Below are 14,678 nucleotides of genomic sequence, written 5' to 3' on the forward strand. Positions count from 1 at the left end.
ATCCAGATATATTTGATGATAACCCTTTGCAAGGCTAAGAATTTGTGATTGACCTAAGTCCACAAGAGAATTTCATGATTGAATTAATATCTGAACTTGGATCTTGATAGTCTTCCATATGTCAAATGAATCATTAATAATGTAAGAGATTATTCTAATATTGTGGCATGTTTGCTTTTTCGTTGTAATGTATACTTTTTTCTTTTTTCCAAATCTTCTGCAACCCATTTTATACGTGATTAAAGTTACACTTTTCTTTGAATCTTATACATAAAGAGGATGGTAATAAAGAGCACTTGGACAACTGAGAATAACAAGCAACATAGAAAAGGAAAGAAAATCGAGCCAGAAATCAAAATATTTTCCATTTCCTTCAGAAAACCACACAATTCTCCTTCCCCAGCAGTTGACAGACAAAAGAGAGAAAATTAAGAACGATTTCAAGCTGGAATAAATAAAGCATATGAAACTCAAGATACATTCTAGGAATAATCAAGGGAGATTATTTTTCATTCAGCAAAAGAGGGAAATACCTCAAAGTCAGTGAGGAGGAACAGATCACTTGGATAATTGTGTAGGGCACATACTGCTGAAGACCTTGCCCTAGGAAGAAGAAAATGGCTTGAATCAAAGCACCACTAAACAACAGATCACACATATTTTTGACCTTCTCAAAAATATCAATGGTGGAAAATCTCCATAGATGTGCCTGTTGTGGGAAAAGCACAGATTAGAAATCACAGCTCATTATGCACAAGAAGATCCGTACAGGAGAAAAACCATACAAATTATATGAATGTGGCAAAAGCTTTGGTCAGAACAGCTCCCTTGTGGTTCATGGAAGGACCCACACAGGAGAGAAGCCATACAACTGTTCCCAATGTGGTAAATACTTTAGTGAGCATGACAACTTGATGATACACCAAAGGACTCAAATCACGTATGAATGTCCAGACTGTGTGAAAGTTTCATCGGAAATTCCCATCTCATGAGACAACAGAGGACTCACATAGGAGAGAAACCCTTTGAATGCCCTATCTGTGGGAAAAGTTTCAGTCACAATTACAGCATGGTGAACCGCCAGAGGAATCACACAGGAAAGAAACTGTTTGAATGTCCTGATTGTGGAAAAAGTTTTATTAGGAATTCTCATCTCTTGAGACACCAGAGGACTCACACAGGAGAGAAACCCTTTGAATGTCATGATTGTGAAAAACGTTTCAGTCAAAATTCCAACCTGGTGATACACCAGAGGACTCACACAAGAGAGAAACACTTTAAATGTCCTGATTGTGGGGAACGTTTCCTTAGAAATTCCTACCTCATGAGACATCAGAGGACTCACACAGGAGAGAAAGCCTTTGAATGTCCTGATTGTGGGGAAAGTTTCATTAAAAATTCCCACCTCATTAGCCATCAGAGGATTCACACAGGAGGGAAGCCCTTTAAATGTCCTGACTGTGGGAATAGTTTCAGTCAGAATTCCTACCTCATGAGACACCAGAGGACTCACACAGGAGAGAAACCATTTGAATGTCCTGATTGTGGGAAAAGTTTCAGTCGGAATTCCAGCCTGGTGATACACCAGAGGACTCATACAGGGGAGAAACCATATGAGTGTCCAGACTGTGGGAAAGATTTCAGTACTAGATCTAACCTTATAAATCATGTCCGTATACACACAGGGGAGAAACCATTTAAGTGCCCTGAGTGTGGACAGTGCTTCAGGAAACATTCCACCCTTATCACACACAAGAAAATCCACATGAGGGTCAAATGATTGGTGTAGAGAAGGCTTGAATTTCATTTCTATTGTCCCATTGTAGGTCCAGCTGAGAAACTGACTATTTAATTTTACTATAAAGTATTTGCCTGATTTTTTCTAATCAGATATGTCATGGTATTAGATGGGAAGGAGGAAAGAAAAAATTGGAATATATTAGTTTGATAATGGCTATCTGGCCATCAGCAGCAGAAACTGCTGGATATTTATTTTTACAGAAATTGGAAAATTCTGTAAAAGTTTTTTGGGGAGTGGTCTTTGCATTTTTATCTTGATAAAAGATAGAAATGCCATATCCCAGCCTTTATCTTCCTGGGTGTCCTCGAGATTTTCAGCCCCACCATTTCCCAGCCAGCATCTCTTCAGGATAGGAGCGCTCAGACTATAGTTAGAGATTGTAGCTCCTCTATAAAGAGAATGGAATGGAATAGAATAGGATAGGATAGGATAGGATAGGATAGGATAGGATAGGATAGGATAGGATAGGATAGGATAGGATAGAATAGAAATCTTTGTTGTCACTTTAAATGTACACTAATCAGCATACATTAAAATCAAATTTTGTTGCATTCAGCTCTCAAGAAATACCATTATGCATATATCGACATACACACACATATATGACACGGAGAAACATCACAGTCTAGTTTAGATGTATACATATACCTGGTGAATAAAAAGAATCCTGTGAATTTGCAAGACGGATGCTCCAACACTGGAAGTTTTTAAGAAGAGACTGGACAGCCGTTTGTCTGAAATGGTGTAGGGTTCCTGCCTGGGCAGGGGGTTGGACTCGATGACCTCCAAGGTCCCTTCCAACTTTATTATTATTATTATTATTATAAGGAACAAAGTTGTTACAGAATCTAGTAGTCCTGCTATTACTTGGAAACCTTCTCGGAGAGGGGAGCAATAGAAACAGACCATCAAGTTGGGTGTGTGGGGTCTCTAGCAATGCCCTGAGCTCTAAGCACATAGCGCTTATAAGAAGTATCCTGAATAACAGTAAGCGAGATTCTTATAATCTCAGCTGTCCTTACCACTCTCTGTATGGAGCTTATATCTGAGGCACTGCTACTACCAAACCAAACAGTGATGCAGTTTGTTAAAATGCTCTCAATCGTGGCTCTGTAAAAAGTGGGCAGGAGAGGAGAAAGATACGTGCTTTCCTGAGTAGGGGGGTTGAATGTTCATTTTTTCCCTAACAGTTCCAGGAATTCAGTGCACCAAGCATGTCTGTTCAGATTGTGTCAAGAATGAGGCACGCAAGTCGAAGAAACCATATGAGTAGCAAATATTTTGGGGCAGTGACAAAAGCAGTGTTAAATTTCCCATGTGAAGGCTGTTCCGTCTTGCAGGTGACTTTCATGGAGAAGAGCTGTAGGAATACTGAGTTGAGAAAAGGGGTTGTGGTTTTGAGCACAGGATCTCCAGGTTTATTCGCAACTCCCGTTGTGATCTCCTTTGTTTTTAGGGATCTCCTTGTTTGCTGTCAACAGCTGGTGGGTGAGAGCAAACCAAGAAGCTAATATTTTTGTGGTTTCCTGCTTGATAGGAAGATGTGAGGGGGTAAAATGGTACAGTAGATCAGTGATGGTGAACCTTTTAGAGATCGAGTGCCCAAACTGCAACCCCAAACCCACTTATGCATCGTCGGGTGCCGGGTGGGTGTGGCCCATTGGGTAGGCATGTCTATTGGGTGGGCGTGGCCCATTGGGTGGGTGTGGCTGCGGTGGTAACGGCAGACTGGGTGGGACTAAAAAGTTCAACCAATCAATTCCAACTTTGCAAGATCTTTTTTTTTTCTGCAAGAAGTTGAAATTGACTGACTGAACTTTTTTTTTTTTGTACACAGCGGCGGAGGCCTAAAACGAAAAGGTTTTATAAAACCCAGCTGAAGGCCTAGGCCTGGGGTGACGGTGCACGTGCCCACAGAGAGGGCTCTGCAGTAGATAATGTTTCATTTCTAAAATAGCATTGCATAAGAATCATGAATAGCTTTTGAGAAAGAAAAAATAGAGAGCCAGCATTTCTGTAAACATTGGGACAAAGTAACGCAAAGCTCTCTTCCCAACACACGCAGGAGACGTTTCCAGTTCTTTCACTTCTCTTCCAGGCTCCTTAATTTTTTTCAAAAATGTATTGTTCAAATAAAGAGAGGAACACTATTTGTAGCGGTGAAAGTGACGTTTTAGCTATGCAGGTGAATGATCCTGATTTTGCTGGGTTTTGGAAGACACCAAAGAATTCCAAGATTGTTCATTTCATCAATACAATTCAAAAAGAAAGGTTACAATTTTTTTTTTACTGCAATCCCTTTGAAGGACATCCAACAACCGGCATCAGGCTAGGGGTGTGGAGAGACCAAGAGGCTCTTGGCCTGAGTCTCCAGCCCAGGTGACTTCAAATTTAAACATGTGCAAAATTTCTAAACTTTAAAATAGTAAAATTATATTGAATCACTTTTCCTTTCTCTCTTTCCTTGGTGTCATCTTTCAGTGTACATCTTTATCATGTCTCATCTTATTATGGAAACCCTTGCAATGATCCCAAAGCCTCTGAATTTCTTACAGGGCTATATAAAAATATCAAGCAAAAGTAAGTAAAGCCAACCTAAGAGTCAGAGGGGATGGTCTACAGCAGGGGTAGGCAACCTTGGCTCTTTTATGACTGGTGGACTTCAGCTCCCAGAATTCCTGAGCCAGCCATGCTGAGGGGAAAGGGAGAGGTTTCCAAGCTGAGCCATGCTGGCTCAGGAATTCTGGGAGTTGAAGTCCACGCGTCATAAAAAGAGTCAAGGTTGCCGACCTGTGGTCTACAGGGTGAGTTCAAAAGCCATAAGTTCTCAATCAGAGGAAAAGTCCATTTCCTCAGAATCCAAGTTTGAAGCTCAGATGGAAAGCTGTAAAATATGTGTTATTTGGAGGACATTGGATCTTGAAAGCTGCAGCCTTGAATTTGGGGCTGGAGTAGCAAGAACAGCTGAATGGATAGAAGAAGACCTTGTCTGGTGGTCACCAGGCTAGAGCCTGAGAGATGTTCAGATCCGGTCCTGCTTTAAGGCATCTCAGAGACCTTGGCCTGTCCCTCCTCTCAGGCCTAGGAAAGGGGGAATCCACTTCCCAAAAAACTTTGCCAAGGAAACTGCATCGAAGTGGGAGTGCAGGATAACTCCTCAAAACCTACTATTGCAACTGAGCCAAGCTTGAGAAGTGAAGCTTGACCTACTTAGTTTCTTCTCAAGATTAGAGATGTGTTGTACCATAAAAGTTTATGAAGGTCTTGTTTGGGTGCACAGGCGCTAAATCAGGCATATCAAACTGCTGGCCCACGGGCTAGATGCGTCATGCCAAAACCGCACCCATCCCATTGCCGACAATGGGGGAAAAGTCACGATACGTCACATGACGTCGTGAGTTTGACATGCCTGCGCTAAATGATTTCCAGCTTCATTCTATCATTAGAATAATGAAACCTGGAAGAATAACTGGAAACAGCCACCCTCATTGCTTCCAAACCACATCTAGATAGGAGATACTATCTTTCTATCTGCATTCTTGCAGAGCCTAAATCTCACTAGAGCAGACATGTCAAAGTCGCGACATCACATGACGTCGCACAACGTATTGGGCCGGTTTTGCCATTGTCGGCAATGGTGTGGGCGTGGCTTCCATGTGACGCATCCGGCTCGCGGGCCAGCAGTTTGACACCCCTGCACTAGAGGGAAGAATTTCTCTTGAGCAGCCTTCCCAATTTCCACAGGAATTAGATTTCAGCTTTATTATTCCCAAACAGCTTGGTCAAAAGACTTGGAGGGCACTAGTTTGTAAGAAACTGATCTAAAGATTCCTGCACTTTCTTAGGGGTGACAGTGGAGATCAAAACCTCTTTACAGCCTAAAACTTTAAGAGTGATCTCCTATGGCTCCCAAGGATTTAGGACCCAGGAGGTTCAGTGGGTCAGAGGCTCAACGGGAGCCAGTTTCATTCGTTCTGGCCAGAGATGCTTCCAAGCACACCCATGCCAAATGCCCCGTGCTTCTCTAACTTTACATACAGTCAATGAGGAGGAAGGGAGACAAATTGGAGATAAAGGAAAGGAATACTCTGGCCCAAACCTGCCTCATCTAAAGCAACTGAATCACTTGTGTAAGTAATTTCCTGATATGAGGCACTTGTAAGGTTGCTTGCATGTAAGCAGATGTATATAAGATGGCTACAAACTAACACTACTAATGTCAAACTTAAGCATAATAATATCGTAACATAATAAAACCGTTAAGCATAATAAAATCGTAAGTACAATAAGGTCCCTTCACTTGGAAGATTCATCATGCATCAAGCATGCAAACAATCACTGTGCACACTGGATTCCAGCAAAGCATTGGCAGCTTGCTGAGCAGCCCTGACCTAAAGCAGAACCGCAGCTTATATACCGTTGGCCCATTACATTACAAAGATATAGAAACTGGGAAGTACTATGTGGAGTACATCATAATGTTGGGATATTTTTGATAATCTCATTTGGGCGACCTCATTATTTATCCCTGCCTACAAGGTCAGAATAGCAACTATCTAAACCAATGGTGGGGAACCTATGGCACGGGTGCCAGAGGCGGCACTCAGAGTCCTCTCTGTGGGCACACGGGCCGTCGCTCCAGTACTAGGCCTTCACCTGGGTTTTATAAAACCTTTTCGCTTTAGGCCTCCGCCGCCATGTGCAAAATAAAAAAAGGTTCAATAAGTCAATTTCAGCTTCTTGCAGGAAAAAAAAGATCTTGCAAACTTGGAATTGATTGATTGACTTTTTAGTCTCACCCAGTCTGCCATTACCACCGCAGCCATGCGCACCCAATGGGCCACGCCCAGCCAATGGGCCACACCCACCCGGCACTCGACAATGCATAAGTGGGTTTTGGGTTGCAGTTTGGGCACTCAGTCTCTAAAAGGTTCGCCATCACTGATCTAAACACTTTAACCCACTGGTCCAGAAATTCCTGCCTGATTTTTCCCCCCTTTCCCATTCAGGCCCAATTCAGCTTGTTCACTTACAACAAGACTTTAAGCAGTTAACAACTATTGGGCTGTGGGGCATCTCAGAGGTTTGCTAGTGAATATAACTCAGTGGTCTGTATGGATAATCACTGGGGACTTTCCATAACGGGTCTAGGGCCTTTAGGCACGGACCCTTGGCCACACCTCCTTCACCCCACCCCACCCTGCCTCCTCCCTTCATTTACAGCCAGTTATCCTCCTCCACCATTCTCCTTGGCCAATGGGTCCCTCACCCTCTGCCCCGCTCTCTTTGGCCCGGCCCATTTGTCGAGAAACTCTTTTTCCTAGCCCAGAGGTCTTCAAACTTGGCCCTTTTATGACTTGTGGACTTCAACTCCCAGAATTCCTCAGCCAGGCACGCTGACTTAGGAATTCTGGGAGTTGAAGTCCACAAGTCATAAAAGGGCCAAGTTTGAAGACCCCTGTCCTAGCCTTTGGCTGCACCGGACAAATAGCCACCAGCCAATCGGGTGACAGGCAGAAGCCATGGTGCTGCAGGGGCTGGGGGGGGGGGGTAATGTGCGATGCAAGACTTTTTTAAAAAAATGCTGTGGCTGCTCCGCAGGTTGGGAATCTTGCAGCTCTGTCACCAGGACCAGAGGGAGGGGGAATGGCGGCAGGAGTAGCAGCCACTAGGCCACTTAGAGGGCAGACAGACGAGGGTGTTTTGGGGGGGCAGGAAGGGAGGGAGGAGCACCTCAAGAGGGTTTCACAAAGAAAGCTTGGCTAGCAACTGAATTGAAAGAGGGGAGGAGGAACAAGGCCAGCATGGATTCTGGTATTGCAAGGGGGGGGAGCAGGTGAATGGTAGGGCTGGTGTGGCATCTTCAATTGCAGGGGTAGGGGCAGTGGTGGGATTCAGCCAGTTCACACTACTTTGGCAGAACCGGTAGCTAATTTTTTGTTGCCCAGGCCCAGAATGGACTTCCGGAAGCAGCATCCACACAGAGAACCAGTTGTTCACCTATTTCAGTGATGGCGAACCTTTTAGAGACCGAGTGCCCAAACTGCAACCCAAAACCCACTTATGCGTCGTCGGGTGCCGGGTGGGTGTCGCCCATTGGGTGGGCATGGCTGCGGTGGTAACAGGAGACTGGGTGGGACTAAAAAGTTCAATCAATCAATTCCAACTTTGCAAGATCTTTTTTGACTGACTGATTGAACCTTTTTTTTTTTTGTACACAGCGGTGGAGGCCTAAAGTGAAAAGGTTTTATAAAACTCAACTGAAGGCATAGGACTGGGGTGACAGCGCGCGTGCCCACAGAGAGGGCTCTGAGTGCCGCCTCAGGCACCCGTGCCATAGGTTCGCCACCACTGACCTATTTGAATCCCACCACTGGGTAGGGAGGCTGGGGGGATGCTCAGGCGAACAATGGTGGGCCTTGACTTCTGGCAGGGGGCACGTGTGGGTGCACAGGCGAACGGCAGGGCTGGCATGGCTTCTGCAATTGCGGGGATGAGTTGTCAGGCCAGGCGTTTAGCCAGCTGCCCCACCCCACTCTGCCTGATCCTGCCAGCATGACACCGAACAGGTGATTGGCCTGCTGCCTTCCCACTCCCCCCGCCAGAAGCTGCGGCCCATCGCCATTCACCTACACACTCAACCCTCGTCCCCGCACGCAGTTGCAGATGCTGTGCCAGCCCTGCCATTCACCTGCTGAGCCTCCCCCAAGCCCCCCCTGCAATGCCAGAATCCGTGCCGACCTTGTTCCTCTTTCCTTTTTTCATTTGAGTTGTGAGCCAAGCTGTCTTTGTAAAGTCCCCTTGAGGCACCCTTCCTTCCCTTGCTGGTCCCCCCAACACAGACTCTCCTGTCTGCCCCCCAATGGCCCTGGTGGCTGCTACTCCCACCACCACCCTCCCTCTGCTTCTAGTGATAGAGCTGCAAGTCTCCAAAATCTGCAGAGCAGCCGCAGCACTTTTTAAAAAAAGTCTTGCATTGCACACTGCCCCAGCCCCTGCGATCATCCATTGCATGCTGCTCCCTGTAGCACCATGGCTTCTGCCTGCCACCCAATTGGCTGCCAGCCATTTGTCCCATGCACCGAAAGGCCCGGGACAAAAGGTGCCTTGGTGAATGGGCTGGGGCCGAAGGCCGCAGAGCGGAGGGCCAGCAGAGGAGCAAAGCGGGATATAAATAGGCAGAGGCGGGAGGCAAAGGAGCCATGGCCAAGAGTCTGTGCCTAAAGGTCCCGTTCCGTCCATGACTGTGTAGAGAACACAAAGTGTATCTCCCTGCTCCTAGCCCAGCACTGCCACCCACCATATCCTATGCCTAGAGGCCCCCATTGCACAGACTGAAAAAAATGGCCTTGGAAGATATACAAACGCAATTACTAAAGAGATAAGGGGAAAACATATCTCAAGTCTGCAGCACACAGATCCTACTCAGAAGGGACTCAGACAATCACCTCCCTAATTCATAGGAGTATAAGAAGGAGAGAGACCATAAGAAGAAGACAGTTTGCATCTGTCTTCACCCAAAAAGAAACCACGACTCAACTTATCAGAAACAGAACCATAAATGACAGGTTAAGAATGCAAATTAAAATATGCAAAAATAAGATAAGAGAACACCTGTCGGCTCCAGACCATTTCAAATCAGTGGGTCTGGACGGACTACACATCCCAGAGTTCTGAAGGAACCAGCAGGTGTGATTTCAGAACCACTGAAAACATACCTTTCAAAGTTCTTGGAGCACCAGGAAACTACAGATAGGTTCTTGACTTACAACAGTTCATTTAGTGACTATTTGAAGTTACAACGGCACTGAAAACAGTGACATATAACCATTTTTCACACTTATGACCATTGTAGCATCCCCATGGTCACGTGATTTACATTCAGATGCTTGACAACTGACTCAGATTTATGACGTTGCGGTGTCGCGTGATCCCCTTTTGTGATCTTCTGACAGGCAAAGTCCATGGAGAAACCAGATCAGTGAAAATATCTTGCAAACGCCTTAGGCACAGACGAGACAAGCATGTTTTTCCACCACCTATCCGGAGATGGCGGTCAAATAGGCAAACTTTCTAGCGGACAATACAGCAGGCGGCGTCTGTGGTTGAGCTTAAAGGTGTTAAAATCATCGAGGGGAGGAGGGGAGACGCGCAGAGGAACTTCTTATTCCGGATCAGTCATGGACAGAAAGTAGCGAGTAGAGGGATTTTTGTGGTCTTCCCAGAGTTGAAGCAGCAGCTGGACGGTGAGTGGAGGGCAGGTCGGAGGAGAAGCCGGGAGTAAGCGGGGCTGTTTGGGTTTCCTTCACTGAGTCCAAGCAGAGAAGCAACTAGGCTGAAGCATCTCAGCTGCTACTGCAGCAAATCCCTTCCCTCCCCAACTTTTAAGTCCACTGGTGCTGCACGCTGTTAAACTGGTGGCTGCAATTTTCTGCTGCTGGGAAGATTTAAAAAGTCTCTTTCAAGTGAAGGTTGATTCTTTGGGAATGGTTTCCCTTCAGACGTTGTGGGTGTTCCGTCACTTGAGGTTTGTAAAAAAAAGTAACAGTTGAAAAGAACCTTGTATGCAGGAGACCCAATATGTGTGTGTGTGTATGTATAGGTGCAGGTATATATGTATGTATATAGAATGTGAATGTGTGTGTTATGTATGTTTATGGGTAGATACATTTGCTTTCTCTTGAGAGCAGGCAACAGAATTTCCTTTTTCATGTGGCCACTGTGCTCACAGTAAAAAAAAAAATGACAATAAAATTTATCTTATTAATAAAGAGGCGCTACTTAAAGGTTGCCTTGCCAGAGTGACTTGGGTCAGAACATTGATATAGTTCCCATCTTCAAAAAAAAAAGGGGGGTCACAAAACTACAGACCAATCAGCCTGCCATCAATGCCTGAGAAGATCCTGGAAAAGATAATAATAATAATAGTAAAGTTGGAAGGGACCTTGAAGGTCATCTAGTCCAACCCCCTGCTCAAGCAAAAGATCTGCAAGCACCTAGAAGCAAGCAAACTTATAACCAGAAGCCAACAAGATCATGCCACACAAATCTTATTTCTTCTTTGATAAAGTGACTAAATGCCAGCAGGAATGTGCAAGTCACATTCTTGTGAAAATTGCCTTTAACAACCCACGGTGATTTGCGTAATAACTGCAGAGGATCAGATGTAAATTGGCACTTTCATGTGACATTATGCTCATGATTGGGCTGCTCAGTGACCTGATGCCAGTCCCAATTGCAGTGAGTAACTGAGGAGTAATTAATTGAAGTGGGATATAACCAGAGTAGTTGTGGGCAGTATTTTCTGCCCTTATTTGGAGCTGACTAAAATGGGTGCTTCAAATCCTGCAGAGCCATTAGGCAACATTTCATCAGTTAAAGCCCACATCTCTAAAATTAGCTCAGGTTTGACTATAACTATTTTGAGACATTTTTCAGGCTTGAAAGACATGAATTTTCCACGTATATATATTTGTAGGTGTCTGTATCTGTATTTGTCTCTGTACGCATATATCTGCTATTATATAATCTATTCTCAACACATCCAGATATATTTGATGATAACCATTTGCAGTGCTAAGAAATTGTGATTGACCCAAATCAACAAGAGTATTTCATGATTGAATGGATATTTGAACATGGATGTCAGTAGTCCTATGTATCAAATGAATCATAATGTAAGAGATTATTCTAGCATTGTGGCATGTTTGCTTTTTCGTTGTAATGTATACTTTTTTCTTTTTTTCACATGTTTTCTAGCCATTTTATACACAATTAATGTTACACTTTTCTTTGAATCTTATAGACAAAGAGGATGACAATAAGAACGCACTGGACAACCGAGAATAACAAGCAACATTGAAAAGGAAAGAAAATTGAAATCAAATCCAAATGTTTTCCATTTCCTTTAGAAAACCACACAATTCTCCTTTTCCAGTAGCTGATAGACAAAAGATAGAAAATTAAGAAGGATTTCAAGCTGAAAGAAGAAGCGCATATGGATACATTATATCAATACATTACATGAAAAGTCAAGGGAGATTATTTTTCCATTCAGCAAAAGAGGAAAATATCTGGAAATTATTGAGGAGGAAAACATTATTTGGAAAGCCATTGATGCCGTGATTCAGGCCTCACTCTGGGAGGAAGAAAACTGCTTGAATCAAAACATCACTAAACAAGTGATCATCCATATCAGTTGTGGAAAAGCTCCATAGATGTGTCTATTTCGGAAAAAGCACATATTTCAAATCATAGCTGATTATGCACGAGAGGATCCACAGTGGAGATAAGCCCTACAAGTGTTCCCAATGTGGTAAATACTCAGTGACCATGGCAATGTGGTGATACATCAGAGGATTCAAATCACGTATGAATGTCCAGATTATGTGAAAGTTTCATTGGAAATTCCCACCTCATGAGACAACAGAGGACTCGCATTGGAGAGAAACCCTTTGAATGCCCTATCTGTGGGAAAAATTTCAGTCACAACTACAGCCTGGTGAACCACCAGAGGACTCATACAGGAGAGAAACCCTTTGAATGTCCTGATTGTGAAAAAAGTTTCAGTCAAAATTCTAATCTGGTGAGACACAAGAGGACTCACACAGGAAAGAAATCTTTTGAATGTCCTGAGTGTGGGAAAATTTTCATTAAAAATTCCCACCTCATTAGCCACCAGAGGACCCACACAGGAGAGAAACTGTTTGAATGTCCTGATTGTGGAAAAAGTTTCATTAGAAATTCCCACCTTGTGAGACACCAGAGGACTCACACAGGAGAGAAACCTTTTGAATGTCCTGATTGTGAAAAACGTTTCAATCAAAATTCCAACCTAGTGATACACCAGAGGACTCATACAGGAGAGAAACACTTTGAATGTCCTGATTGTGGAGAAAGTTTCATTAGAAATTCCCACCTTGTGAGACACCAGAGGACTCACACAGGAGAGAAACCTTTTGAATGTCCTGATTGTGAAAAACTTTTCAATCAAAATTCCAGCCTAGTGATACACCAGAGGACTCATACAGGAGAGAAACCCTTTGAATGTCCCGATTGTGGGAAAAGTTTTACTAAAAACTCCCATCTCATTAGCCACCAGAGGATTCACACAGGAGGGAAACCTTTTAAATGTCCTGATTGTGGGAATAGTTTCAGTCAGAACTCCCATCTTGTGAGACACCAGAGAACTCACACAGGAGAAAAACCTTTTGCATGTGCTGATTGTGGGAAACGTTTCACTCGGAATTCCAGCTTGGTGATACATCAGAGAACTCACACAGGAGAGAAACCTTTTGAATGTCCTGATTGTGGGAAATGTTTTAGTGAGAATTTCAGCCTGGTGAAACACCAGAGGACTCACACAGGAGAAAAACCCTTTGAATGTCCTGATTGTAGTAAACGTTTCGGTCAGAGTTCCCAGCTCGTGATACACCAGAGGACTCACACAGGAGAGAAACCTTTTGAATGTCCTGATTGTGGGAAAAAATTCAGTAACAATTCCAGCCTGGTGACACATCAGAGGACTCACACAGGAGAGAAACCTTTTGAATGTCCTGATTGTGGAAAAAGTTTCAGTCGGAATTATGATCTGGTGATACACCAGAGGACTCACACAGGAGAGAAACCCTTTGAATGTCCTGATTGTGGTAAAAATTTCAGTAAAAATTCCAACTTGGTGAAACACCAGAGGACTCACACAGGAGAGAAACCATTTGAATGTTCTGATTGTGGAAAACGTTTCAGTGAGAGATCCCATCTCATTGCACACCAGAGAACTCACACAGGAGAGAAACCATTTGAATGTCCTGATTGTGAGAAAAATTTCAGTCAGAGTTCCCAGCTCATTATACACCGGAGGACTCACACAGGAGAGAAACCATATGAATGTCCAGACTGTGGGAAAGATTTCAGTACTAGGTCTAACCTTATAAATCATGTGCTTATACACACAGGGGAGAAACCATTTAAGTGCCCCGAATGTGGACAGTGCTTCAGGAAACCATCCACTCTTATTGCACACAAGAAAATCCACATGAGGCCCAAAATGATATGTTTACAGAAGGCTGAATTTCATTTCTAATGTCCCATTGAGAAATTGACTATTTAATTTGACTACAATGGATTTGCCTAGTTTTTTTGTAGTCAAATATGTCATAGTATTAGACGGAAGGAGGAAAGAAAAAATTGGAACATATTTGTTTGATAATAGCTGTTTGGCCATCAGCAGCAGAAGGTGCTGGATATTTATTTTTGCAGATATTGTGCAATCCTCTAAAAATCTTTCTGGGGGTGTTCTTTGTATTTTTATCTTGATAAATGATAGAAATGCCACATCTCAGCCTTTTTCTCCCTTCGTGTCCTTGAGATTTTCAGCCCCACAATTCCCCAGCCAGCATCACTTCAGGATAGGAGCACTGAGACTATAGTTAGAGATTGTGGCTCCTCACATAAGAATAATAACAACAATAATAAAACAATAAAGAAACAAATAGAATAGAAAATAAAATAGAATAGAAACTTTATTGTCACTTTAAATGTACATTAATTTGCATACATTAACATTAAATTTTGTTGCATTCACCTCAGAAAATACCTTTATGCATATATCCACACATATATGACATAGAAAAATATCATGGTGTAGTTCGAATGTATACATATACATAGCAGAAAAAAAGGAATCCTGCGGATTTACAAAATGGCATAAGGAACAAAGCTGTTACAGAATCTAGTAGTCTTGCTATAAATACTCTGAAACCTCAGAGGGGAGCAACAATACACTGAGCTCTAAGCACATAGCGCTTAGAAGCAGTATCCTGAATAACGGGAAGGGAGCTTCCTATAATCTCAGCTGTCCTTACCATTCTCTATATGG

At 43.4% G+C, this 14,678-nt stretch overlaps 1 protein-coding gene across 1 annotated transcript; it reads left to right on the forward strand.

Annotated features, from left to right (window-relative positions):
* Positions 1-1,069: 1,069 nt before the first annotated feature.
* LOC107297913 (zinc finger protein 850-like) lies at positions 1,070-13,883 on the forward strand. The gene is made up of 3 exons (XM_029286409.1): positions 1,070-1,771; positions 12,059-12,116; positions 12,175-13,883. The coding sequence occupies exons 1-3, from the start codon at positions 1,070-1,072 to the stop codon at positions 13,881-13,883; spliced, it is 2,469 nt and encodes an 822-aa protein (XP_029142242.1).
* The last annotated feature ends 795 nt before the right edge of the window (positions 13,884-14,678 follow it).

Source organism: Protobothrops mucrosquamatus, unplaced genomic scaffold (genome assembly GCF_001527695.2).
Source record: "Protobothrops mucrosquamatus isolate PMUCROS unplaced genomic scaffold, P.Mucros_1.0 scaffold3587, whole genome shotgun sequence".
Classification (NCBI taxonomy): domain Eukaryota; kingdom Metazoa; phylum Chordata; class Lepidosauria; order Squamata; family Viperidae; genus Protobothrops; species Protobothrops mucrosquamatus.

Bases quoted from the DNA above. Each gene is read 5' to 3' on its own strand.
- LOC107297913 (XM_029286409.1), top strand. From the start codon at position 1,070: ATGGTGAACCGCCAGAGGAATCACACAGGAAAGAAACTGTTTGAATGT. The intron at 1,772-12,058 runs GTCAAATGATTG...TTCAAATCATAG, and splicing joins ACAAGAAAATCCACATGAGG to CTGATTATGCACGAGAGGAT. The intron at 12,117-12,174 runs GTAAATACTCAG...CAAATCACGTAT, and splicing joins CTACAAGTGTTCCCAATGTG to GAATGTCCAGATTATGTGAA.